General features: G+C 44.2%; 1 protein-coding gene across 2 annotated transcripts in view; it reads right to left on the reverse strand.

Annotated features, from left to right (window-relative positions):
* Positions 1-869: 869 nt before the first annotated feature.
* Positions 870-26,482, reverse strand: part of CEP55 (centrosomal protein 55) — a 46,153-nt gene continuing 20,540 nt past the window's right edge. The window contains exons 3-9 of one of the 2 annotated variants that reach the window (XM_088476986.1): positions 19,269-19,502; positions 15,543-15,599; positions 13,917-14,064; positions 12,800-13,113; positions 11,654-11,725; positions 10,586-10,711; positions 870-1,861 (exon numbers count right to left, since the gene is read on the reverse strand). In XM_088476986.1, the coding sequence (XP_088333112.1) occupies positions 1,658-1,861; positions 10,586-10,711; positions 11,654-11,725; positions 12,800-13,113; positions 13,917-14,064; positions 15,543-15,599; positions 19,269-19,502 (1,155 nt within the window). In that variant the 3' untranslated portion in view covers positions 870-1,657. The remainder of the gene's footprint in view (positions 1,862-10,585; positions 10,712-11,653; positions 11,726-12,799; positions 13,114-13,916; positions 14,065-15,542; positions 15,600-19,268; positions 19,503-26,482) is intronic. The other variant, XM_088476987.1, reaches the window with a different exon arrangement.

Below are 26,482 nucleotides of genomic sequence, written 5' to 3' on the forward strand. Positions count from 1 at the left end.
CTATAGCTCAGGGAAGCAGGAGACTCCTCCAACAGCTCTGATCACAAAGAGTACCATTGGTTTAAGAGGAAAAAAAAAAGAGAAAAGAAAAATAGCTAGGGACTATGGGCGTGATTCAGACCCGGACACTAAACCGCGAACCATGCTATGGCCGATAGTCGCCCGTCTGAGCATGCGTCAATATGCGCGAGTCACTCACTGTGCTCAGGAATTCGTGCGCTCGTAGCACAAAGACTGAGCGCTACTTTGAGTGACAGATAGTTCCGTTTGTGGGTGGTAACAGGGGAAGGTGCTGCAAACGCAGACGTGCCTGGCCGTCAAAACGGAGTTTTAAGGGTGTGCATAATTAGTATGGAAGTGTCATTGTACACGTCACTTGGTCGTATTTCAGCCTGCAGTGATCGCAGTGCTTGCGGTGGGGTAGAGTCTACCTCAAGGGCTGCGTGCAGCTCCGATGGTTCTGATTAATCATACACTTCCTGGAGATGACGTGTGCTAAGAAAGAAAAGTGGGCGGCTTTATACCGGTGTGGGCGCTCACTCTACCGTCGCTCTCTAAGACATAGAGGGCATCCATACACCAGACAGTGCGATTGTGGAATTTGCATACCCGGCCCCTTTTGGATGCGAGTGATCGCGGCTTAGCGTCCGGGTCTGAATCGCCCCCCTCTGATTACACTGCCACCTTAAGCAGATGCCAAACTACCGCCTGGTCTAGCTCTAATTTAATACATTAACACAATAGCATTTAGAGCCAAAGTGTGCCGCATTACTTTTAAGTCTTTGATTGGCGCTGTCTTCTTCCTAATTACACTGTAATAATAAACAGATTTTTAAAAATATTCAACATACACAGGCTTTGTTCTTCGCAAAAACAAAAACCTTTATTAAATTCCCATTTTTCATACCAACAATATACAAATATTTAATTCTAAATATATTACTGGCCCTGAGTCAAAAATTTAGCTTGAAAAAAAAAAAAATCCATAGAGGCCATAAGCAGAGTACTTTAAACAAATGCAGCAAATAAAAAAGTGCAATGTTATAATTTAAGCAGAACATTTGTTCATCGTTTTAACAGTTTAGCTAAAAGCGTTCAAGTTGTTCTATATATAAAAAAACAGGAGTCATAATATTTAGGAGGGCAGCCAGGCTGAAATCAGTGCACGACAGGCGACATTAGTTCTTAGAAGCTGATATTTTGAGGTCGATGTTCTTCAGGCAAGTGAGAAAGTGCATAACGTGAATCAGAACCTAATCTTGTAAAAGGACTGTGTCAGTTTGATTAACCCCAGGAGAAAAGATCACCATGACTGGTCAGTAGTTTTGTCCATATACCTGTTATGTCATAGAATCCATTATAATGCTTATACAGTAACTAGGAATATCATTGCTTCCGGCACATCTAAGGAATGCAAGCCCAGTAACGGACGTTTTAAAACTGCATGAACTAATTACCTCTTTGTAAGACTTCTGTTCATACAGGCATAATGAATAAAAAAATAAAATTGTACATAATATAAATTGAGATTAATTTTTACAGATGAAAAAAAAAAAAAAAACAGAATAAGGAGTGTAACAGAGTCAAAACCTCACTTGACCCTTCCACATAACGATACAGTTTCTGTTTAGACAGCGGTAATCATGGCATTTCTCCTTCAGCTGGTGCAGAAGTCTATGTGCGCGAGGAGCTCCCGATGCTGGCTGGTGGGGTACACAGCTCTGCATCGCGGACACTCCAAGAAACTTTCATCCAAGAGACTGTTGTGCCTCGGAGACGGATGCTCTTCTCGCACCTTCAGCTTGTCATTGAAGTCAGATGCAAAGTTGCAGGAGGTGTCCACGTAGTAAAGGTCACGTTTCTGATCGTAAGAGAAGTGAAAGAAAAACAAAGTAAAAAATTAAATGTTCAACTTGCTCATCGCCAACACACAGTAGACTGAGCCAGTGGTTCCCAAACTTTTTGGAATCAAGGTGCCCTAGAGTATCAGCATTGTTTTCACGGCACCCCTAAGGCAAAAGTTTGTTATTGAGAAAGTGAAGTAAATTGTGCTCACCTGTCATCCTTAGGTTCGTTGGTGGACAGGGTTGAGCTCCCTTATGTCCACATATTTACATTACATTGACCATAAATTATTTTATTTTGTGCTTGAGCACCAACATGAGGCACCCCTGCAAGTGTCCCGAGTCACCCCAGGGTGCCACGGCACACAGTTTGGGAACCACTGGACTGAGCATTGTAGGATAGTTTTACACTAGATTATAAATATACTGCGAGTAACACTTGTGTGCCATGTAGTGTGTGCGTGGAGGGTCTGCTTTTACAAGGTTACAGGAGTCTTGTTAGCTCTCCATAACAAGATGCATCATCACTGGAGGATAATAATCTTTTTCATGAGTCTTCTTTTACCTTGCTTTGTTCCGCATACTGAACAAGAGCTCATAATAAACCTATTACACATGCAAAAGAAACAGCTTTAGCGTAATCTCCAGTGTTATAAACACGCAGGATGAATGTGCGATGGATTAATGTGCATATCAGAAAATTTTAAGGAATTCTTACTAAAAAAAAATGCTAACTTCACAATGAACAGAGCTCATTTCTTTTTGTGGATTCTACAGATACTATGTCTAAGCGAAGCGACAGTCACCTTAGAAATCAGGGAATTGTGCGCTTTTCATATTGCTAACATCCGTATAAAAGTACAATATTCTTGAAGAAACCTGCAGAAAATATGACGTACTGTATATAAGCCGCTATACCGCGGGACGTAACTTTTTAGGAAGCCTTGTATAGACCCCAGACGGCACACAGATTCTTTGCCTCTCTATAATAAGTGGGTGGCTCCTAATTTCAAGGTCATGGTGTCCACCCTGGAGCAGGTACAATTGCAGAAGATCTGTATGCAAACAGACTCAGAGACAACAGAATTGGAGAACTTGCTGAATCATGGGTCTGCCTACAAAGAACAGTAAATTCAAGAACTGGAAGAGTTCCTTTCTATGTACAGTACCATCTAAATTCCATATGTACTGTATATCTGACATACAGCATTTTGTTTTAATAAAAACTCAGGATTGAACTGACAATTATTTTTATTTTCAAACTTGCATCTAATATTGTTTATTGGTGCAATGCTTAAATAAGAGCTGTTAAGAGGTAGAAATCATGTCAGCCAATTATAAATGTTCCACTCCCCTGCTCTACCCACTAACAAAACAGAGCGGCCCGGAGTCCATGTCAGTATATTCGGATAGTCTCAGCATCACAACAATTATTCTTTTGCTGCTGTAGAACTAAATATTTTAGTGCCGTTGACCACTTGTGCGTGAGATTAAACTGGTTAAACGACTGCCGCGCTGGTCCCCTGTCGTTTAGCTACGTTGATAACTTTAAAGTGTGCTTTTAACTTTCCTTTATAACAGCCATAAAATATATATAACAAGACTTTGGTACTTACCGGTAAATCGGTTTCTCCGATTCCACAGGGGACACTGGGGTACAGACGTGGGTCAAGAGAGCCTGGCACTTTAAAAAATTCTAAAGATGTGACTGGCTCCTCCCCCTCTATGCCCCATCAGCCCCAGTTAAAAAAACTGAGCCGAGAGAAGACGGAGGAAACACATAAAAAGGAGAAGGAACAGCTAAAAAATAAATGAGCACCGTTGCGAACCAACCACACTGCACAGTATACAGCAGTCACACCAGTAACCACAACACACTGTAGCAAAGAATGCAGAAGAAAACAACACAGGGAGGGCGTCCAGTTTCCCCGTGGAATCGGAGAAACAGATTTACCGGTAAGTACCTACCAAAATCCGGTTTTGTCCTTCATCCACTAGGGAACACTGGAGTTACAACACTGGGGACGTCCCAAAGCCCCCCTCATGGGAGGGAGAGCGCTGTGAGACTTGTAACACCCTACGGCCAAAACTAGCATCTGAGGCCGCAAAGGTATCAAACCTGTAAAACTTGACAAAGGTATGAAGAGAGGACCAAGTAGCCGCTCTACAAAGTTGAGAAGCGGATGCCCCCCCAACGCACCGCCCAAGTAGCAGCTACTGAGCGAGTAGGATGCGCTGTAATGGAAACGGGCTGGGGGGAAAAGATATAGCCAAATAAGCCTGACAGTCAGTCTGATCCATCTTGCTAATGTCTGCTTGGATGCGGCCAACCTCGCTTGGCCCGCATCATAAAGAACAAAAAGAGCACCAGTCTTACGGTTGGATTTAGGTGAAAAGTCGACACCACCTTAGGTAAGAAGGCAGGTACGTAGTACCGCTCGGTCTTCATGAAAACCAAGTATGGAGAACTGCAAGAAAGGGCGCCCTATTCCGAAAAGCTCCTAGCAGAAGCAAGTGCCAACAACAAAATCAGTTTCCAGGTAAGGTATTTCAATTCAACGTCAGCCAAAGGTTCAAAGAGCATGGACTGAAGAAAGAACAAGATTAAGATCCCAAGGGGACGTAGGTGGAACAAAGGGAGGTTTGTACACGAAGAACTCCCTGGAGAAAACAGATCATGCAGAAACCTGCACCTTAAGGGAACCCAACAGAAACCCCGCATCCATGCCTCGTTGGAGAAAAAGAAGGAGACGAGGTAAATGGAAAGAGGAAGTGGAGGAACCACGCAACTTACACCAGGACACATAAGATTTCCAAATCCTATGGGAATGCGCTGAGGATTCCGGCTTACGAGCCCGAAGCATGGTCAGAATCACCTTCCTCAGGATGCCCCGACTTCTTAAAATGGTGGTTTCAACAACCACGCCGTCAAACAAAGGTGACGTAAATCGGGGTGAACGAAAGGGCCCTGCTGCAGAAGGTCTGAGCGAAGGGGTCGAGGCCAAGGATCGTCCGCCAGGAGGGAGAGAAGATCCGAGTGCCAAGCTCGGCGAGGCCAATCTGGAGCCACCAAAAAGGCAGTCACTGATTCGCGTTTGATGCGCTTGAGAACCCGTGGAATTAGAGGGAAAGGAGGAAACAGATACACCATATCGTATGGCCAGGGTAGAGGCCAAGTGTCCGCTCCTACTGCCTTGGGATCTCTTGTCCTGGAGCAATACAGAGGTAAATGGCGATTGTTCCTGGAGGCCATGAGATCTGAGGAACGTCCCAACGGAAGTCCAGATGCCGAAAGACTTCGGGATGAAGAGCCCATTCCCCCGGATGAAGATCCTGCTGACTAAGGTAATCTGCTTCCCAATTGTCTACTCTCAGAATGAAGATCGCTCAGATGGCCGGGATGTGTCTTTCTGTCCACCTGAGACTGTGTCTTGACTCTCGCATGGCCCTGTGGCTGCGAGTCGCTCCCTGGCGATTGATGTATGCCACCGCTGTGGCGATGTCCAACTGGATACGAACCGGTGTCCCCCGTAACAGAGGAGCCGCTGCAACGAGAGCGCAAGAGACTGCTCGAAGTTCCAGGACGTTGATTGTCAGGAGAGACTTCTTGCGTGTCCAGCGGCCCTGGAACTAGTTGTTCAAGGTCACTGCCCCCCAACCGCGGAGACTGGCATCCGTGGTCAGCAGGAACCAGTTCCAAATGCCGAATCGACATCCTGCCAGTAGGTGATCCGTCTGGAGCCACCAAAGTAGGGAGACCAGAGATTGTGGAGAGAAGGTAACCAGATGATGCATCTGCAGATGAGATCCGGACCATTGGGACAAAAAATCCAACTGGAACGTCCTGGAGTGGAACCTGCCGAACTTGATGGCCTCGAATGACGCCACCATCTTCCTCAGGAGTCTGATGCAAAGGTGGACAGAAATACGTTTGGGTTTGAGGACTAACCGTACCAAGTCCTGGATAGCCTGTGCCTTGTCCGGAGGAAGGAAAATTTTCAGTAACACTGTATCCAGGATCATCCCCAGAAACTGAAGCCGTTGAGATGGTATCAACAGGGATTTCTGGAAATTGATGATCCAACCGTGTTGAATTAGGAACCGGTGTGTCAAGACTACATGTTCCAATAGACTTTCCCTCGACGATGCTTTGATGAGAAGGTCGTCGGAATATGGGCCAATGTTGACTCCCTGTGAGCGAAGATTGGCAATCATCACCACCATCACGTTGGTGAAGACCCTGGGAGCTGATGATAGGCCAAAACAGCAGGTCCTGAAACTGGTAATGGGAATCCAGAATTGCAAAGCGAAGAAATGCTTGATGCAGCTTCCAAATGGGGATGTGATGATACGCATCCTTGATGTCCAATAAGATCAGACATTCCACCTCTTCCAATCCCGTAATCACTGACTGGAGGGATTCCATCTTGAATCTGTGATAATAAAGATAAAGGTTTAAGGATTTTAGATGGGACGGACCGAACCATCTGGCTTGGAAACTATGAAAACATTTGAGAAGAACCCATGGTTCCTTTGAACAGTTGGAACTGGAACCAGGACCTCTGAAGCCAAAAGCCTGTTGATTGCCTGCTGAAGGACCAAACGTTTCTTCGGGTTGACAGGACGACCTGTGGTAAAAAAACAAACCGGAGGAGGAAAAGCAAAGTCGATCTTGTAGCCTTGACTGACCAAACTGCGAACCCAGGAATCCGAAGACGCCTTGGCCCAGACCTCTGCAAACCCCAGAAGCCGAGCACCCACCTTGGAGTCCCCGAGGTGAGACAGGAGCCCGTCATGTGACAGGCTTGTTGGCAGGTTTGGGTTCAGGACGACGAGAGCTGGTAGCTTGGTGTCCATTAGCACGACCTCCCCTGGTAGCAGACGAAGCACCCCTGGGTCTGCCCTGGAATTTAGCGGAGGAATGAAAGGAAGGCCTTTTAAAGGGTCGGCGTGGGAAGGGAGTTGAAGAAGGCAAAAAAGTGCTTTTACCACCCGTGGCTAGAGAGATCCATTTGTCTAATTCGGGACCAAATAGAATATCACCCGTAAATGGAAGCCCTTCAACCGCACACTTGGATTTCGCATCCGCCTGCCAGGAGCGCAACCACAGGGCTCGACGAGCCACCACATCAGAGGCCGAGATAGTAGAGCCTACCTGTCCAATATAATGCGAAGCTTCTCCCAGGTATACAGCAGATTCCTGTATATGCTCCGCTAGGGTGATAAAGCTCCGATCTAGGCGCATTAGTTCACAGACCTTCCACAAGTTGCTCAGCCCACTTTTCCACCTCCTTGTTGACCCGGGAGAAAACAAGGGCCGGTCTAACTAGAGTCCCTGCAGCCAAGTAGATGGTCTTGAGCGCGACATCTATCTTGCGATCTGATCCGTCCTTCAAGGTCATAGCGCCTGGTACTGGGAGGGTAATCTTAGAAAGGAGAGAGACTGAAGAGTCCACCTGCGGCGGAGTTTCCCATCTACTCCGTTTATCTAGGGGAAAAAGATACAGAAACAGAAAACAGCGTGGAAATTGAAACATCCGATCTGGATGTTTCCAGGCAGCCGCCATCTGTTCGTCCAATTTCAGGGAAACTGGAAAGGTAACAGTGGATTTCGTTTTCTTACCAAACAGGTCCGCATTCACCGATTCCTGCACATCTGTATCCGACTCCTGAAGTACCTCACGAACTGCGTGCATCAAAGCCTCCACCCCTTGCAACGATGGTTCTGGTTAGTAAGAGAAGACTTCCACAGCCGAGTCCTACAGTTTCTCACCTTCCGCTTCCTGTGAAGAATCATTTCCATTAGATTCTTCCTCCGATTGGAGAACCGCTGGTAAAGTTCATTTTCAGGGCTGCCAGTTGACGCAGACATTCGATGGTCTGGAAAAAGAACTCATATGCATTAAACGGTCATACGAACGAGATAAACCTTGTGCCCATTCATTGGTTGGGAAGTACTGGGACCAACCCGAGCAGCTTCCCTTTCTCTTCTGGAGGCAGCTAACTCAGAAGTTGGATCCGCCATAGCCACAGTAAAATATTGCATCCAGGATGGAAGCATATGCACATCCTGTGGAGCAATAGACTGTTCTGTATCACATAGTGAATTACTCTCTGAACGTACAGCTGTGAATTTCTTCTTGCATTTAGAGCAAGCAAATATCTTTTGTGAGGTTTTCTCTCTTGCCGTCATATTCCAATACAGTCAGACACACACACACACAAACACACACAAACGTCTGAAGGACAGGACAGAATGGAAGGGAGAAAGGGATAGAAGGAGAGGAGCAGGCCACAGACAAGCTCCCGCCTTAAGGGGGCTAACAAACATAACTTCTGGATTAGCTCACCCACGACCGCGGCAACCCAGCAGAGCCTGCAGCACCAGCATCAATCCTCTGTAAAATGGCGCCGTTCAGTTCAGTATATATGCTTAAGCTCCGCACCCTCCGTCGCGGGTCCCCGGCCGGAATATATGGAGGCTATGCTGCGCTATACTTCTTCCCACCGGCCTTTTTCCTGTACCGTGGGGAGAAGCAGGGAGATTACACTGATGGAGACCCAGTTACAGGATTACCGTGCTGCAAGAGCTGCCCGTTATAGGGCTATTGGCGCTAACACGCTCCCCACCTTCAACAGTACTTGCCTGTGGGAAGCAGCAGGGGGTGTGATGGACGTGGAGAACCGCGCTGTGAAAGCCACTAGCTCTCCTGCCCTGCTAGCGGGAGGAGAGCCCAGACTTAACACCGCTCCTGTTAATCAGGAGCGGTGTCTGCTGCAGCTGGGGTGCTGGGCTGCAGTAGAGTGAGGACCGGCACCAGCTCAAAGCTTCTGCCGTGACGGGCTCACAGACTGAGGTCTCAAATAATTCCTTAACAGGGCACCGGACACTGGCAGCAGTAGCCGTGGCGGTGCCCTCCCAAGCGGCTCCCACGAAGCAGGCAGGCTGTCGCAGAAAGCAGCCTGCCTGTCGTCACCAAAAAAAGGCTTAAAATAATAAAAAAATATATCAAAAGAGCTGGAGACAGCCCACAGTGCTCTGGCTTGTCTCGGGAACATTTTTAAAACTGGGGCTGATGGGGCACAGAGGGGGAGGAGCCAGTCACATCTTTAGAATTTTTTAAAGTGCCAGGCTCTCTCGACCCACGTCTATACCCCAGTTTTGTAACTCCAGTGTCCCCTAGAGGATGAAGGAGAAATATTTTTTAAACAAAAGAACCCCATCCTTGTAAGAAGGCTGCTTAAACCTTTCTTTGACTACCCCTGGTGACCATAGTCTCCTGCATAAACTCCACTTGTCTTGCACAGCTTCTGAGCGAAGGGTTGCTGGGGTAACATTAGCATACCATGCCGGCCACTGCTCAGCTCAGTAGGTAAGCTGTGGGGTTACATTAGCATACCATGCCGGCCACTGCTCAGCTCAGTAGGTAAGCTGTGGGGTAACACTGATACACCAACAGGGCCTCTTCTCAGTGATGGCCTGAACAACGAGGGAGTTGGATTGCAAAAGACTTCCACCATTTTTCATGACTCCAGAGAGATTATTCTTTTGTGGAAGAATAACTGGATCTATGGAAGAATGACTGTTGTAATCTACATTTCAACCAACCCAAGGCATTTTCAGAAAAATATTGTAAAAAAATAAATTTATGCATTAAAGTATAAATTAATTTTCAGCAGTTTGCAGTACTTCATCGCTCAGATCACCTATTTAAAGTGATACTTCCAAGTTATCCGCAGCAATGGTTTAATTAAGGGGCATCAATTTTAGAAGAGGGGACTCCCCCCACTTTCAAATGTTGTGGCCTCTTAGTAATTATTGCCTTGTGTACACTTGTTACCCCATGCTACAGAAAACTTACATTTTCGTATATAGGAGGGGCGCTACGTGACCTCACACACCCATAACACATGCAAATGATTGGACACCAATGAGAGAGGAGAGTAGCTACTTTCAAATTACGTGGCCCATTAGTAGCTATTGTCTGGTGGTCACCAGACAATATCACCCCGCACTATGGAAAAAATTGCTTTCCATAGATAGGATAAGAGCACATTGTGTTCTAACTTCCCTCTGCTGGTCCACACATACATTGGGGCACCCTGTCTTGGAAGAAGGGAGAATCCGCTTTCAAGCGAGGTGCCCCCTTAGTAGTTATAGTCTAGTGATTACCAGACAATAACAGTGCAAAGACGGATGGGGGGTGGGGGTATAGAGAGCTATAAAGCCCATGTCTCCCCCATCTTGTGTCAAAGTAAGCGATCCCTCATTTAATGCAGTAGGTTGTCTAGTTTTCAAAATGGTCAGCCTTGTTGGGCTACAATATTTTTTACACAAAGGAAGAATTTAAAATCTAGACAGCAAAAATTAAAAAAAAAAAAAAAATGCATACTTATTTCGAGTGCAGATTTTATTTTTGTAAAAACCACCATTATACAATCCTGTTACTTTTTTGGAAGGTGGATTATTGGCAGCAAATGTAAAATGGCAATATTATTCAAAGTAAAACATGGCGCGTTTTTCAGAGTGTCACCGATTTATATTTCCTGCTTATACACACGGAGAAACAGCGGCTTTTACAAGCTGAGGCTTAGTAAGTTCACCCCTATGTGGGAGATTGTATTTAACAGAGAGTAAGTGGTCTACTTTAAAAGGGTAGGTAATCCCATTTTGTGGTGTCCGATATCTCATCCAACTAACATTTCTCTGTAACGGTCTCTGGTAAGAATTCTGGACTTACCACTGGCTCCAGCTTTGTTATCTGTTCTCGAGTCTTGCGCAGCTCTTTCAGTACTTTATAGAGTTGATGTTGAACGCTGTGTCTGTCAATCTTCTCGTTTTCTAAGTCGGATGTGCACCTTTGGATCTGGTAATGGAAGAAAAAAAAATCTCATAAATAGTCTATGAGAAGCTAGGATCTTTAAACACGATAAACTTAAAAGAATTAAAAACACAAAGAGTAACAAGTAAATGGTGCATTGTTCTGAAAACCCAAATTGCTCTTGGGAGGCCAACCTGGTTTATTATTTTAATCCCAGGATTCGTGATTGAAAAAAAAGTCTCAATCCTGGAATACCCAGGATTGAGTTAATCAATGTTGGCCGCACACAGACTCCAGTGCGGGCGTATATGGGGGTGGGCTGGTGTGCAGCTGCACAGCGTGACCTTTATGATGTCACACACAGGAGGCCTGGGGGCAGCGTCTGAGCTGACAGAACTAGTGCTCAGTGCTGCCCCCGGGCTGAAGACCATCCGCGCAGTTTAATCCCTAAAATCCCAGGATTGGAGGCACCAATCCAGAGATTGAAATCCTGACATTTCTGCCCTAAATCCCGATCCCAGGATTGGCTTACATACCCCCATACTACTTCACTGACTTGAGTACCCTCTTTTGGGGCATACACACTAGACGATATGCTCCCTGAGCAATATCGTCTAGCGTGTCCCTGGCAGGGTGTGCTCAATGTCGTTCATGACATTGAGCACACCCGCTGAACGATATAATTAATGATATCGTTCAGCGCCCGGCTCTCTCCCTCATTCCCCAACATCTCCAATATTGTCAGGTTGGCCTGCACGTTTACCCGATGAACGACAATGACGAAAGACCCGCGGGAATGCGCGTTGTCGTTCATCGTTTTGGTGTAAAAAATGGACGATATAGTGAATGACTGAACGATAACGTGTGTACGTACCGTTTGTCTACTATTGTTTATATTGTGACCAATTTCTTCTAAATAAAGGATGGCCAACATGACATACACTGAACATATTCTATATAAGATGTGAAACCGTTCTGGATTTGTACCTGCTCTTCCAATGCAGCAACCCTCTTTTGGTCCTCCTTCTGTCTCAATATTGATTTCTGAATCAACTCAACCTAAAATAAAAAATAAATAAATAACAAAAAAAAAAAAGAAGATTTCAGTCCAGTTATAGGGGCTGAAGACAAGTCGAAATACCACCAACTTCAAAACCCAATTGATGAGATGTTTTATTGTCTTAATATTTGGGAAAAAAAATTGTTTTAAATGTTGCTCTACGAAATATAAAATAGTAGCTGGGACTGCTGACCAAGCTGTATCATAGTGAGCAAGGGAGTAAGACGACTGAACAGACATGTCAGCTGGGTGTGCAATACTGTAGTCTCTGATCATTTTTTTTTACCAAAATGTATCGGAAAAATTGTAAACAGTATCTCATAAATGTAATGGTGACTATGATTTCAAAAAAAAAAAAAAAGCCATGGTGTGCTGATACAGATAAATCCAAATACACCTAGCCTCAACATGCCATGCGGCACGAGATGTTTGGCACGAGTGAGCCGACAGAACCCATGCGACTCAGTGACTTTTTTTTTTGTCATTTTCGGCCAGAAATGCATCCTATTCGCAAACAATGTGTCAATCCGCTTCACAAGACTGCCCTGATTCATTTGATATGTGACTTGTATATCTGTGTGTGACCGAATCAGCCTACTAATCCAACAGAACTTGGCGTGGAAAAAAGGCGCAGCATTGTAGCACTTCATATACCGATAGACTCAGTAGGCACACAGATATACAAGTGTCACATACCAAATTAATCAGTGCAGTCTTGTGAAGTTGTTTGCTGCATCCTTTTGAGACAGACGTATTTTTGGCCAAAAAAGGTGTGAAATAGATGCCCGGCACAAGCCTAGGAACACGTGACCTGGCGCGCCAAGGAGGGCTGCAGCAATAGTGTATAAGGACACATCTGTCTGGTATGGCTTTTAAATCAAACATTTAGAAACATTGGCTTAATAGGTGAGAAACCAGATCCTTCCTCAAACACTGCCGCTGTCAATATACGGACAATAGCGTTTGGGTGATAAATTCAAAATAAAATCCGGATCATTGAGCAGACATTTATCATTTGGCTTAGCTACAGTAGTGTCCTCAAACGTGCTAGAATGGAACTGCGGAGTCTGTACCTGATTAAAAAGTTCAGAGTTTTTCATCTTTTCCTCTTCAAACTTCTCTCGATAAACAGCAAGTTCATTCTTCAGTATCTGCATCTTTTCCTTATAAAGCCGCCTGTCATCCTCTCGCCTCTGTCGTTCCGTTTCCCGCAGGGATTTTAGGGCTGTGGACAAATCTCCAGCCTCTCTCTTCTTATCCTCGTATTTCATTCTCAGGTCAGAAAGCTCAGAGTTTAGCTGGCCTGTGATTTGCCTTTCTCCTTCTAGATCTTTTTTGGCCGTGAGTAGAAGCCGATCGTAATATTTTTGTCTCTCTTCTTCTTTAGCTGAAATGACCAATTATGTAATACAATAAATATATGGCAGGGTTAATTTTGTGAGGGTGAACCCAAGTTCAGTCTTAATGCCTAAGTCTAAAATAAACTTCAGAGGCATTTGATCTATGTACATTAAACACATAATTTATCTATGGCTATTGTGTATGTACACAGTGGGAAGAATACATTGTATTTGTATTAACATTAAACTTTCTACGGAATTTAACAATGTTTCATGTTGTCCACAACGACTCCAGTTATCTTTAGCTCTTTTATCCAGCAGGGTGTTGTACGTCTTACAGGAAGCGGTGTTCACATGAGACCATACATTAGGTCCAATCCACTGCAAATCTCTCCACACTGAACATGCACAGAGACTGCATGTAACGTTCTGCCACAAGGATAGGAATGATGGACTATTAATATACATCTATGCGGAAAATGCTTGCAACTATACAAATTGAAGCAACCTGTGCTTACATCAGGACCGTTGATTTGCTTGAGGGGCCGTGGACAAAGTGGCTCCCCGGGCCATCCTTTTTAATTTGCTATGATCAGTAGTGCCTATACCTAGAGCATGCAATGCCTGCAGCTGAGACGCAGGGAATCCCTGGCAGAGTATGTGTCTTCTTGTAGATAGGTGAGAGTGTGGACTACACTCCACAGCACCAATAATAACCCGCCCCACTCTTAAGGTTTCAAGCATGTATTTTCTAGCTGCAATGGCAACCAAACTTTGCTGCAGTAATTAAATTAGTGTGTCTCTTTAAAATGAGAGCAGTACAATTTGCCCAGAAAACTATAAACCATACCATCAGAGTTACTGTCCTTTGCTTGTTCTTCGTTTTGTTTTGCATTGGCAACTTGCTTCTCCAGATCAAAAATGCGAGCCATTAATCCCTGCACATAAGCCTCACGTTGCTGGTCATACACCAACCACTGCTGGTTCTTCTCCAGAGCCTGACCGGAGGAAGGAAAATATAATCATGGTTATAGCAAGTGCATGATCGAAGAGTTCAACCGCAACCCAAAAGGACATTACCACTGCTAGCAGATATTTACAACAGGGGTGGGTGCTCTACATACATTTGGATGTGTGGGTAATGGAGGGGACTGGAATATGAAAAAATGGTAAATCCCAGGGATCAGCAAATCCCAGTCACAATGGTGATGGGCTAGGAGGGGTGGCCTATTCCAAGGTGCACCAGAGCTTTACCAGCTTCCAGCTTTTACTGATACAGTGCTGATGTTTTTGGAGGGCGAGGGGTGGGATCAGAGTGGCAAAGAACACAAGGGTGTGGCTACCTATCACCTGAAGAAATGGACATTGGCAGTCAGGAAAACAAGGGACTGAGGGTCATCTAATCACCAGATGCAGACAGAATAGTTGGGTTATAGTAGGCGGGTGTAGGGTTATATGCAGTGTTGTGGTGAACCCTGACATCTCAGGACACATGATCACCAATAACAATCTCTTTGTGCTGTTAAATGTTGACACTTAATGTTTGTACAGAACATCGGCTTTGTGTACCCATAATAGCCAGCAAAGGATGGACAAGTGTGGGCTGCTGACTAATGGGAACTGGGACAATACTCCATAATAGGGCTATTAAAGCAAACAGAGCTGATATAATCTATCCAAATATCATTAAACAAGGGCACAAATGATACCAGCCAGGTGGCTCTTATAAATGACCAAGTACAGTAGAAAACATAGCTTACTCATTGATTAGGAAAAAAGGCATTACACAAAGTCAGGGCCTCTTATGTCAGGTAGGATTACATTTTGGTAGTAATTCATTTCTCATACCCTGTAACTCCTCTCTCATAATTCATATCCGCCCTCACCCAACTATTCGTACATCTCATAACAAGCAGCGAGCACAGGATCAGGATGTCCCTGAGATCACGCACCAACTGCTCACAGCCAATCAGTGATGCCGACCAGCTGCATGCTTTGTGACACCCCCCTAGATCCCACAGCTGGTATATAAGGTAATAAGTAATGGGGCATAGGAGCACATGCAGCAAGGGGGGAAATTATATTTCTACATCTTTGTATCCTGTTTAGTTATTCTTTGGAGGCTCTGCAAGGTAAAGTAATTGTCCTGCCAGTGAAAGGCTGCTATAGCCACTTCCAATTTTTAAAAACTTCAATATACATAGAAACATATACTGAGAAAAACAGATAAAGTAGCTGGAATATGCAAGCAGCATCAGTGAGCAAAAAAAGGTACAGTAACTGCAGGTAGACAAAAGGAATCTTATTAGACTTCAGAAAGCAGATATAGAGCTACAAGTGTTAGGCAAACTACTGTTAAGTGCTAATAAGTTTAACAAATCAACCTATAATCAACTCTGTGGGATGATCATAATGTGCTCGTAACCGACAGATATAAAAGGACTTGTGCTTCAATGAATGAAATACAGGTACTCACATCTTTTAACTGAGCCTCCAGGACACAGGCATTACTTGTAGCTTCTTTCTGAGGATCCTTTAAGAAAAACACATATCAATCATGACTGGTAATTCACGCTGTATCTTTCCTGGCTTCATCCATTTGTCATTTACTAACTATTTCAATTGTTTTTAAAATGGTGTGTGCTCACTAAATGCTGACCAAAAAAAAAAAAAGAAAAGTCAATTAAGAGAACTGTTTCTACCTTCATTCACTATATATGCCCTGATGAAAGTATTTTTTTTTTTATTCTCTGAAACGCCAGTTTGGATATGAATATATAAACTCGACCTTCAATACAAATCTAATTCTATAAAACAAGACCATAAAAACCATCCTGCTTATTTTTTATAGTCGCATTACCAGACACCAGAGGAAATTTAGAAACTCACTGTGCGAGTACCGATCTGCAATCACGCGTGCACGTGTGTTATGAAATACGTCTGCACTGAATGTTTGCCCTACGGTAGGCGAAATTGGTTGTATATATTCTCTGACTCTCTAATTTTGGGGCCTGCTTAAGCATTTCTCTCTTGAAACGGAGATAGGGAAATATTGCCATCTAGAGGAATGAGCCATGTACTACCAAGGGGACTGCATAAAAAGGTAAAATACGTAGCTTGCAGGAGTCATTTGTGAAAAGAAAACAACAATCAACTGCTCTTTTAAACACACCAAGCAGCGTGGTGTACACAGGAAAATTGCTTACCAGATTCATCAACATGTTTGTTCCTGATCAACCCCTGAACCTTTGACATATTTATGAATGTTATTACCAGCTTTCTTTCTACAGTATGTACGAAAGATAAAACTTAATATAACGCAGCTAAAATTTCTTAATTGTTAGTTACTAGCTATTTCATAACATAAAACTAGGATGTGTCTAAATTATGGTCTGCTATGCAAGAAAAGAAAATGAGTTACTCTCTAATAGAGCACATCCATAACAATGTGAGCCAGCTAGTACCAATCTCATCTCAGTTCTGCAAAAGAAGGAGTCTTGGCTGACATAAAAATCACCCACCCTTCCCAATTGTCTTCAGTACCGATTGGGGCAACTGCCAGTAACCACGTAATTCCTTTCCTAGGCAGGCTGAGCGGGATAAACTAGAGGCCGCTTTGGATTTTCAGCTATACAGTATCTTATAAACATTTAAAAGTTCTGACAAATCTACTTTTAAAAAATAAATGAGTATGTATTTATGTCTGGTGTAAATCCACAATCACAATTTTATTGGTGTGAGAGAGTTTTGAAAACAAAAATGACACATACAACTGAAAGCATGCTTGTTAAGGTTATTAAGTTTTTAAATGTACATTTTTAGAAAAGAAAAAGGACTCTACAAACCCCTTGGGAAAGTCTGCCCAATACATTGATGACACGTGTCGGCACTAATTTTGTCAACAGATGGCGACCATACACAGGAAGTCCTTGCGGTCTACCGCATGAGAACATGGAAATAATGTACAGTACTTAACTATCACTTTGCTCTGTACAGCCATGGCCAAAAGGTTTGAGAATGACAAGTATTGGTTTTCACAAAGTTTGCTGCTGCAGTGATTTTAGACCCTTTTATGTTACTATGGTATACTGAAGCATCCTGAGACCATTCATGTGTGGGGTTGCCCAGCCATGAATCAAGAATGGTACCAAAACATCCTCCAAGAGCAATTTCTCCCAACCATCCAAGAACAGTTTGGTGACAAATAAATGCCTTTTCCAGCATGATGGAGCACCTTGCCATAAGGCAAAAGTGATAACTAAGTGGCTCGGGGAACAAAACATCGAAATTTTGGGTCCATGGCCAGGAAACTCCCCAGACCTTAATCCCATTGAGAACTCAAGAGGTGGGTGGCCAGACAAAAACCCACAAATTCTGACAAACTCCGAGCATTGATTAGGCAAGAATGGGCGGCCATCAGTCAGTATGTGGCCCAGAAGTTGATTGACAGCATGCCAGGGCGAATTGCAGAGGTCTTGAAAAAGAAGGGTCAACTGTGCAAATATTGACTCTTTGCATAAACTTAATGTAATTGTCAATAAAAGCCTTTGACACTTATGAAATGCTCGTAATTTTACTTCAGTATACCATAGTAACATCTGACAAAAAGGTCTAAAAACACTGAAGCAGCAAACTTTGTGAAAACCAATACTTGTGTCATTCTCAGAACTTTTGGCCATGGTCGTACATTGTGAAAGATAAGGTTCTCGATTGGATCAGCATTTCAATATTTTGGAACGCCACTCTCACTACCAATGTCTGTCTGAGTTAGGACACTCCAATACAGGATAACGTGTGCAATACAGAGCATGTTATACACCACATCTTTTAGCACATCATGTTTTATCTGCATTAGTTTATTATTAATAGAACATGTTTTCAACTTCAGTGCCCATATCTTCAGCTACTAATTACACAAAAATTAGGAACTTATGACAAAAAATATATAGAATTTACTCTGGCGAATTCATAAACTTTTACTTCAATATTAGCAGAAAATATAATTGCTGATTGCTCTGTCCACTTGTACATTTAATTTTTATACACATATTTAGATAAGGATATATTCCAGGGCTCAGCAACCTGTGCTACTCCTCCTGCTGGGGAACTACACATCCTAGCATATCCTGCCACAGTTTTGCTGTTAGAGCATAATAACACTGTGGCAGGGCATGCTGGGGTGTTTAGTTCCACACCAGCTGGAGTGCCACAGGTTGCCTACACCTGGTATATTCCATCTTTGCACTGTTTTTTGTTTGTTTATTATGGAGTATTTAGGGCATGGGGACTCCTATTGTCACTAAAAGTATCGGAAAATCCCATTTGAAACGTGCAGGCTTGTAATCCTTTACTCTCGCTCCACCAATGTATGTAATAGTATTTCTGGGTAATACTGTAAAAGTTCATTTGTGGTTCCCAAAGAAAAAATAATGGACACAAAAATGAACATCTTTAAAGGACATTAATAAAATCTCTATTTTTGCATTTTAACAGAAGCTGGTTGGGTACAAGGTTCATGAGCACTGGACATTTGGTAAAGTGTATGCATGGGGCGACTGTACCACTCTCTTTTAGGGGGATATGTACTAAGCCTTGGAGAGTGATAAATTACCAATCAGCTCCTAAATGCCATTTTTTCAAACAGCCTGTAAACGGACAGTTAGGAGCTGATTGGCTGGTACCTTATCTCTCTCCATTTTATCGCTTTCCTAGGCTCAGAACATCTCCCCTTTAATGTTCCTGTATTAGGCCAGTATCCTATTAGCCACGAACATTTTTATCACGGAAATCTTTTTTATCCGATGGTTATTATCGGGCAATCCAATTAAAGCCTGTTTTTTCAGAGAGTAAAATGTCCCGTTTTCGTGATAAAACAAAGGGTCCGTGAAACCTGTGTTTTCACCATCGCGGACACATACATGGGAGGATTTCGGGGATTTTGTTTCACCTGCCTAAACTATCCCCGGTATGCGGCAGCTTGTGGGGCTAATTGGATAGCCCCATCGGCGGCAATTAGAAGCGCCAAATTGCCGGCCTTACTATTAATGCACATTTGCTTTTATCACTACTGTATGGTTCTGAGGAATAGATTGGTGCTGTATACACAGATAAGAACTAGTCCAGACAAGATTACTCCAGCTGGCCACAAATCCTCTGAACGTAATGACAGATGAATAGCGGTCACACAGACAGCTGTGAATACCTGGACGCCATGTTGTACTCTGGCCTTAGATTCAACTTTGCGACCTGGAACTACCGGCAGCTGTTCCCGAATATCTTTGGACATTTTTTCCAGTTTTCCGGCTGCCGTGTCTACAGCTAACGCCTGGGAATTATATTTAGCATTCAGCACATCTGTACAATTCCACATAACTTCGCCTTGGCTGGCCAGATCCTGACCATTTTTCACCTTCTGCGTCTCTAAGTCAAGAATTGTCTGCATAAAAGAAACAGTCCATTAGGCTCATCAGATCAGAAACATTTTCTTCTGCCTATTGGGGAGACACTGGGAATACTTTGGGTTATGGCCGTGCTGGAAGAGTGCGGGCACTTTAACTCTAAAGACTTGTCCATCGCTCCTTAATCCTATAGTCCTTGCCTGTCGTAAGCACTTTATTTTAATGGAAGCTCTTCGAAGGGGGAAGAATTCAATTAGCCGCAGTAACTTACCATAAGGCTAGTTGTTCCCCCCCGGGACTATTTAATTAGCCCCGAAGACAGCTGTTAACAGGGATTTTTTTTTTTTCCGGAAAGAAAATAAATCCCTAATAAATAGCCTATTTTCAGGTGCCACACCCGATCCTGTGTGTTAATGCCTATTAACAAATAATTTACCGGGCAAGAAAAGGGGCTCTAATTGAATAGAGCTGGGCATAAGGGGCAGCACAGATGGTGTAATGGTTAGCATTACTGCCTCACAGCACTGAGGTCGTGGGTTCGATTCCCACTACGGCCCTAACTGTGTGGAGTTTGTATATTCTCCCTGTGTTAGCGTGGGTTTCCTCCGGGTACTCCGGTTTCCTCCCACACTCCAAAAATATACTGGTAGTTTAATTGGCTCCCAACAAATTAACCCTAGTGTGTATGTGTGTGCATGTGGTAGGGAACATAGATTGTAAGCTCCACTGGGGCAGGGAATAATGTGAATGGACTCTCTGTAAAGCGCTGCGGAATATGTGTGCGCTATATAAATAACTGGTAATAATAATTAAAGCTCGAGGCTACCACCCTTTTTTACACCTGGTAAAGTAAAACTTAACTCCCCCCTAAGTGTAGAGACTTTCCTTTGGTGCTGCACATGAAGCTTTAGTTTAGATCTTTATTTTGTTCTTTGTGATAACGGGACCGCTAATGCAGTCAGAAATGACAAGCAGCCGATAGCTAGTGGTGCCATATTGGTACCTCCGGATCGGGGCTCCCAAGTCTGGTGCTGGTTCTACTGGCAGAGCAGGTTCACTTACAGATGTGTCCTCATACACTCAATATGCCATGCGAAATGAGTGAGCAGTACTGAGCAATGTAGCATATCTATATGTTATTCGCACTGGAGACGCAGCAAAATACCACCCAATCTCTACCAGAAACATAAGGCTGCGACTTTAACTGTACAGAAATTAGGGCCCCATTTAACAACGATACATAGCTCCTTTAGCAATCTCCTTTCAGGCTGCAGCGAAGCCTTCCAGACACTGCCAGGTCCCCACTGGGTTAAACAGTCATGCACATGTGCAAACCAACCATGTGCATGACATAGAAGTCCGTAGTTGGCAGCGATAGTCTGCCATCAGGTGAGGACCACGCCGAGGACGAGGTCACTGGACCTCACCGGCGAGGTAAGTAATTATTAATACCGGTGGCATACTTGTTTGTATCACTAGGATACTAAACGAAATATGCCGCTGGTATTTAGGTTCGTTAATAAATGGGGTCCCGAGTTTTAAATATGCACAAAGTCGCAGATAAAGAACAGAACTTGGTGTGAAAAAAAAATCTGCAGGCGCTGCCTGGTAGCACTTCATATACAGATTCAAACTCATTCTCACAAGTGTTGCATAGAAAATCAGCGCAGTCTCATTAAGTAGGTTTTTGTTGCATTGCGACCAAGATGCATATTAGAGCGAAAAAGATGCTCGGCACAAGCTGAGTCGCACGGGATCTGGTGCGCCGAGCAGGGCTATTTGGAGCGACTACAGCAATAATGCATGAGGGGACACACACTGTACCTGCCTAGTAGATAAATCCTCTCCCACATTCTGGGAGAGCTTTTTCTTGCTTAGTCGTGGTGACCATGGATCTGTGTCTATTCGCAGCAAGACCCCGCTAAGGATTAAAGTAGCCTTTAGGGATGGCTATCATGTTTGGACTGGGTTCTGGGGAAATGTGGTTCCGACCTTCTCAGCCTGCTGTGAGGTACCAGGTTTTGGGGTAGTTTTTGTGTGTGGTTAGTTTACTCTATGGGCTGTCTTGCAGGTTAATTTAATTTATCCAATTGGGTATTGTTATTGTCCGGTGGCTGATTGTTCTCCTCATACATGACAGAAAAGCTGGCAAAGGCTGGGAGGGCTACTCCTATCGAGGTAATGCGGTCATAATCCCGACCACTGGGATTCTGGTGTTCAGAATGCAACGCCGGAATCTCAACACTTATAATACCGGCGCCGGCATCCTGACCACAGGGAACCCGAAGGTAAGTACTGGGGTTAGGGGGAGGGTTAGGCACTAGGTGGAGGGTTAGGTTTAGGCTGCGGGAAGGGAGGATTAGGTGTAGGCACTAAGGGAAAGGTTAGGTTAAGGCTGCGGGGAGGGTTACGCATACTTACCTGTAGGAGTCGGGATTGTAATCTGGTGGGGATACCGGTGTCAGGATTTTGACCTCCGGGATCCCATACCCATCCCCCTATCGAGGGAATTACCTTATCCCACTGCCATACTAAATAGTTTAGTTGTACCTACTGGTGTTATCCCATTTGTACAGCCTGCCAATCAGGAGACCTGGTAGGCTTTGCCAGGGAGTACTGCATCCGTGGTGTTGGAACTAGCCTGGACCGGGTCCAGGGCTACCTCCCTTGATCCACTTGTTTAGCAGATGTCTAATTCCCAGTTCATTTGGTGTCCTCCTGTTATAGCTAACGAAGCCTCCAAGTCTGGCTGGTCAAGAACCTTCAGCAGCTGGTGAGGAGGAGATGGCTTGTTTATAGATCTTGCCTCATATCTTACAGAAGCTGATGAATATGTCCTTGCAAAAATCTTTCACATGTCCCAGCTCCTTTGTGGAAGAGTTTCAGGCTTGGGATAAGAATCTGACATTGCATCCCATGTAAAAGGTTAAAGTGGGGCTCAGATTTGGAGGTTTTTACTTACCTGGCGGCGAGGCCTTGGAACGGCAAAGGTGAGCACGAAGAATTAGACATCCCGGAATCTAAATTTTATCCAGTTATCCTTTTCCTATTGGACGATACATCTTAGTGGGAGCCTACTTAAATACAATTTTGATGCGACTGGTTCTTCCTTTAGGCCCATTATAGCACACACTTGGATGATTAAGACAGTGGACAAATGGATGGTGCGCTCCCCGAGGTGTTTGCTGTTAAGTAGGCCAAGAGCAGCATTGCTAAGCTTGGTGGAGCACCAGCTAGATGCCTTAGAGGGACTAGGTAAATCAGATTTGGATGTCGATCATTTTGTGGTGAGAATTTCTGCTTCTGCAGTTTTTGTGCACGGTTTACTGTATATTATGCTCCGGCAAACGAATGTTGAATGTAAGAAAACTCTGGAACCTGTTCTTTTTTCATAGGAGTTCTGTTTCAGACCAGAGGAGGATAAGATCACATTGCAGGCCACAAGGTGAAAGAGTCCTTTCTTGCCGGTTAGTACACTTAGACCTAGGGGTCCAAGGTTTCAGTCTTCTCATCCATCAGGTGGTGCAATGGATCAGTCCTTTCAAGTGGAACTCTCCACCCCTCAATGGGAGAGATGTATGCAGGCTTGGAAAGCTTGTCACCCAGTTCCACGAAACTGGTCAACCAGTTGGAATGATGGTCAACAATTCCACCCAGTATCTTCTGTGGTGGGAGACTATCTGCTTCTCTTCGGGGTTCTGTATTTCTATTCCACTACTGACGTCAGTGCGAGACGTATTGTGAGCAGGGAATATGAACTTCCATGGCAGTGACAGTGCATCTACCACTTCTGTTCTTCCCTGGTGTTGTGGTGACAAAAGTACCCTTTACGGAAGGCCTAATCAATTCACAAGAGAGTAAAATATTTCTTAATTAAGGGATCCCTCTCCTGGAATCAGCATCTATTTTAGGGACTGTAGACAGCTTCTTTGGAGTGCGGCCTTATTCACGAACCTAACAGGGAGCTTTCACACCAACTGAGGACCTTTCCTGCAACTGACTCCCCACAAGGGGTGGTGGCAGTAAACTAAGCTTGTCACCTTACACTAATCATCTTGGTCCACATTATCGGCCTTTCCTCACTCCAATGAGTTTGAGGTCTTGCAGTCACTGTGTTCTGCTTCACTGCTGGTGCATGGTTTGTCTCCCTGGTTTGGATGTATGAGCTGTCAAGTTTTGAGGTCCAGATGCCACTGATACCATATGCCACGTATGGGAACGAGCGCCACGGACTACCTCTCTCCTCCCGCCACCAACATTGTTTAGTCTGTTGGTCAATCGGGGACAGCTACCACCGCCGAAGTGGAAGGCATTCAGAGGATTTGGGGTATTCTTTCCCCCCGATGCCATCTTATTGCAGAGACCCTGTCTCCTCTACGGACTTAACTGAGGTAGTTCTGTTACCAGTCATACCCTCCGTGCCCACTATATGTACCACTGAACTCTGGCTTTAGGCTAATAGCCAGTCTCAGTTACTGGTGCCCTTGTCACACGGAACTCTAGTGCCTCCATACTCACTGTGGGGGTTCTCCTTCTGGTGCTAATTACTTATGGTGGTCTGCCAGTAGGATCTATAGTGAAGCCATTCTATGCCTCTACTGTCTGAACAATTCCTGCAACCCGCGGACCCTATATGCCTCAGTTCTCAGCTGGGATTCTCCTGTTGCCATTCAATCGAGTGTCAGTGTTTCTCTTCAGTTTGTGGTCCTCCTGCACCCTGTTCTTTGTCCTTACTTTCTCTCTGCTGCCTGGTTTTCCCAAGTATCCAGTGTAGGCAAGTACCTGTTATTGGCTGTTTTTATTTCTGGTAGCAATGCTCCCTGTGACACTGCTTTTTCTTTATATACTCATCTAAAGTTCTGAATCGCTCAATCTCTCTCCAGGGAATGAACTAGAGAGTGGGATTCGTGGATCTAAATTGGAAACTTGGGTCTAATCTGTATCAAATTGTTCCTCAATTATAATAAATTTTAAAACCACAGACAGACATGCCAGTTCTCAGAATGTGCCAGCTACATTGTTGCAGCACTTTAGTGGGAGATCGAAAGAGGATATCAAACTTTGCGGTCCCAGTGAGGATGCGAATACAGCCCTACTAAGAGAGCTCGGAGCACTGTGTTAACTGTGACACTCCAGGATAAAGACCCTCAGTCCACGCAGATGTCTGGTGACCAGCAGTGTGCAGACGCCCGGTGAAATGACATTATCATTAATTTATATGGTGCCACAAGTGTTCCGCAGTGCCTTACAAAGTACATAAATAGATTGATTTACAGTGACTTACAGTATAATCAGTAGCGGCTCCAGGCACGGGCAAGCTGGTCCGTCGCCCGGAGCGCCACTGTATTCGGAGGACGCAGGAAATGCCCACCACCCTCCCGGGGGTAGAGGAAATATTTAAGCTCGGGGAGGGAACGGAGGAGGTATGAGGCGGCAACTCCATACGGCACTGGGCGCTGCACAGCCTAGCGCCGGCCCTGAGTACAATACAATACATTAGAGGACATGGATAATATACATTGCTACATTCGCGACCATAACACCCAGATAAGCAACAATGCAAAGCAACCAAGTGTTAGGTGCCCTGGTAGAGAGTAAGAAGTAGATGAAGGTAGAGTAAGGAGAAGCACAAGAGGGTAGAGGGCCCTGCTCATAAGAGCTTACATATCAAGAGGAACATTGTAGTGGGTGGTCAAGTGGATGACCACTTCGTAGTAAATCCGCAGACAGATCGCCCATTATGACCGCAAACCAACTGCACTGCTAGCCGATGTACGAAGGCTAGAATTCAATCACACATCTCGGGGACATGGAACCTCTAGCGGCAGGTAGTGCAGGCAAGCAGAGAGGAAGACAGTCCGGCAACTGTACTATTTTAGCGGTAAGTGAAAGCTGGTATTCAGTCATACACCCTGGGTATTCTAGCCGCTGGAAGTGTGGGCAAGCCAGGAAAAAATAAAACATCACGCATTTCGTACCCGCGCAGGTGTGCATACAAGAACACTTTGTCCTCCATCAAATTTTTTAATAGTCCATGGGCTGTTAAGTCTATTGATTTCTTGTCGCTTCAATTTCTGTATTTGTACTATTTGTTATACAGTGTCATATCTTCTTACTGTTAGTGTCACTGCCTGTGTTCTACCAAGAATAATTTACTGTAGCCACCTAGTGGTTACTTTAATTGCCAGCCAAGTCTTTTTCTGCTAGTGTAACTCAGGACTTGCATACAGTACATTCTTGATTGTATTTCGCTTAGTAGCAAACCTAGCGGCCACTCTGAACACTCCAGGAAATAAATGAGGAAATAATTGCGCAGTTAAAAATAGGGTACAGCTAAGTCAATGCACAAGAGTATACACCCAAATCAATACTCAATGACGTACATAGAACAAAAAAAAAATGTGCAAAGGACCTTAAAGCGCTCCCCACTTAACATGTATACAAATAGGACACCAATGTGTGTTCACACAGAGATATAGACAATAATCACCAAATAAAGCTAGCCTTGGTAATTCCAGTTCCTGAATTCCACTGATATGCCTCTATATTGAGGTTCTGCTCAGTTTCCCTTATTGCAACACCATATACATGGAGGGATATAAAGAGAGAGTGGAATAATAGTGCAGTATGCCTTGAAAACTATGGTTTTATTAACAGATTTGCAGTGGAATTCAGGAACTGGAATTACCAAGGCTAGCTTTATTTGGCGATTATGGTCTATATCTCTGTGTGAACACACATTGGTGTCCCATTTGTATACATGTTAAGTGTGGAGCACTTTTAGGTCCTTTGCATTTCTTTTGTTCACTCTGAACACTTAAAAGGAGATTTTATTTATGTTCATTTTATACATGTTTATGCTCATCGGGCTTACACTCTCTTACTGAACTTCAGTTTATATTGTTGATATGGTATATACATCTCCTTATATTGTCCTCCCACTCATTTATACTATAAACTGTCTCTCCTACTCTTTGGGTTCAATTAATTCAGTACCCGTCCCTACTACCTTTATGCC

The sequence above is a fragment of the Taudactylus pleione genome, unplaced genomic scaffold, assembly GCF_031769625.1.
Source record: "Taudactylus pleione unplaced genomic scaffold, aTauple2 ptg000198l, whole genome shotgun sequence".
Taxonomy (NCBI): Eukaryota; Metazoa; Chordata; class Amphibia; order Anura; family Myobatrachidae; genus Taudactylus; species Taudactylus pleione.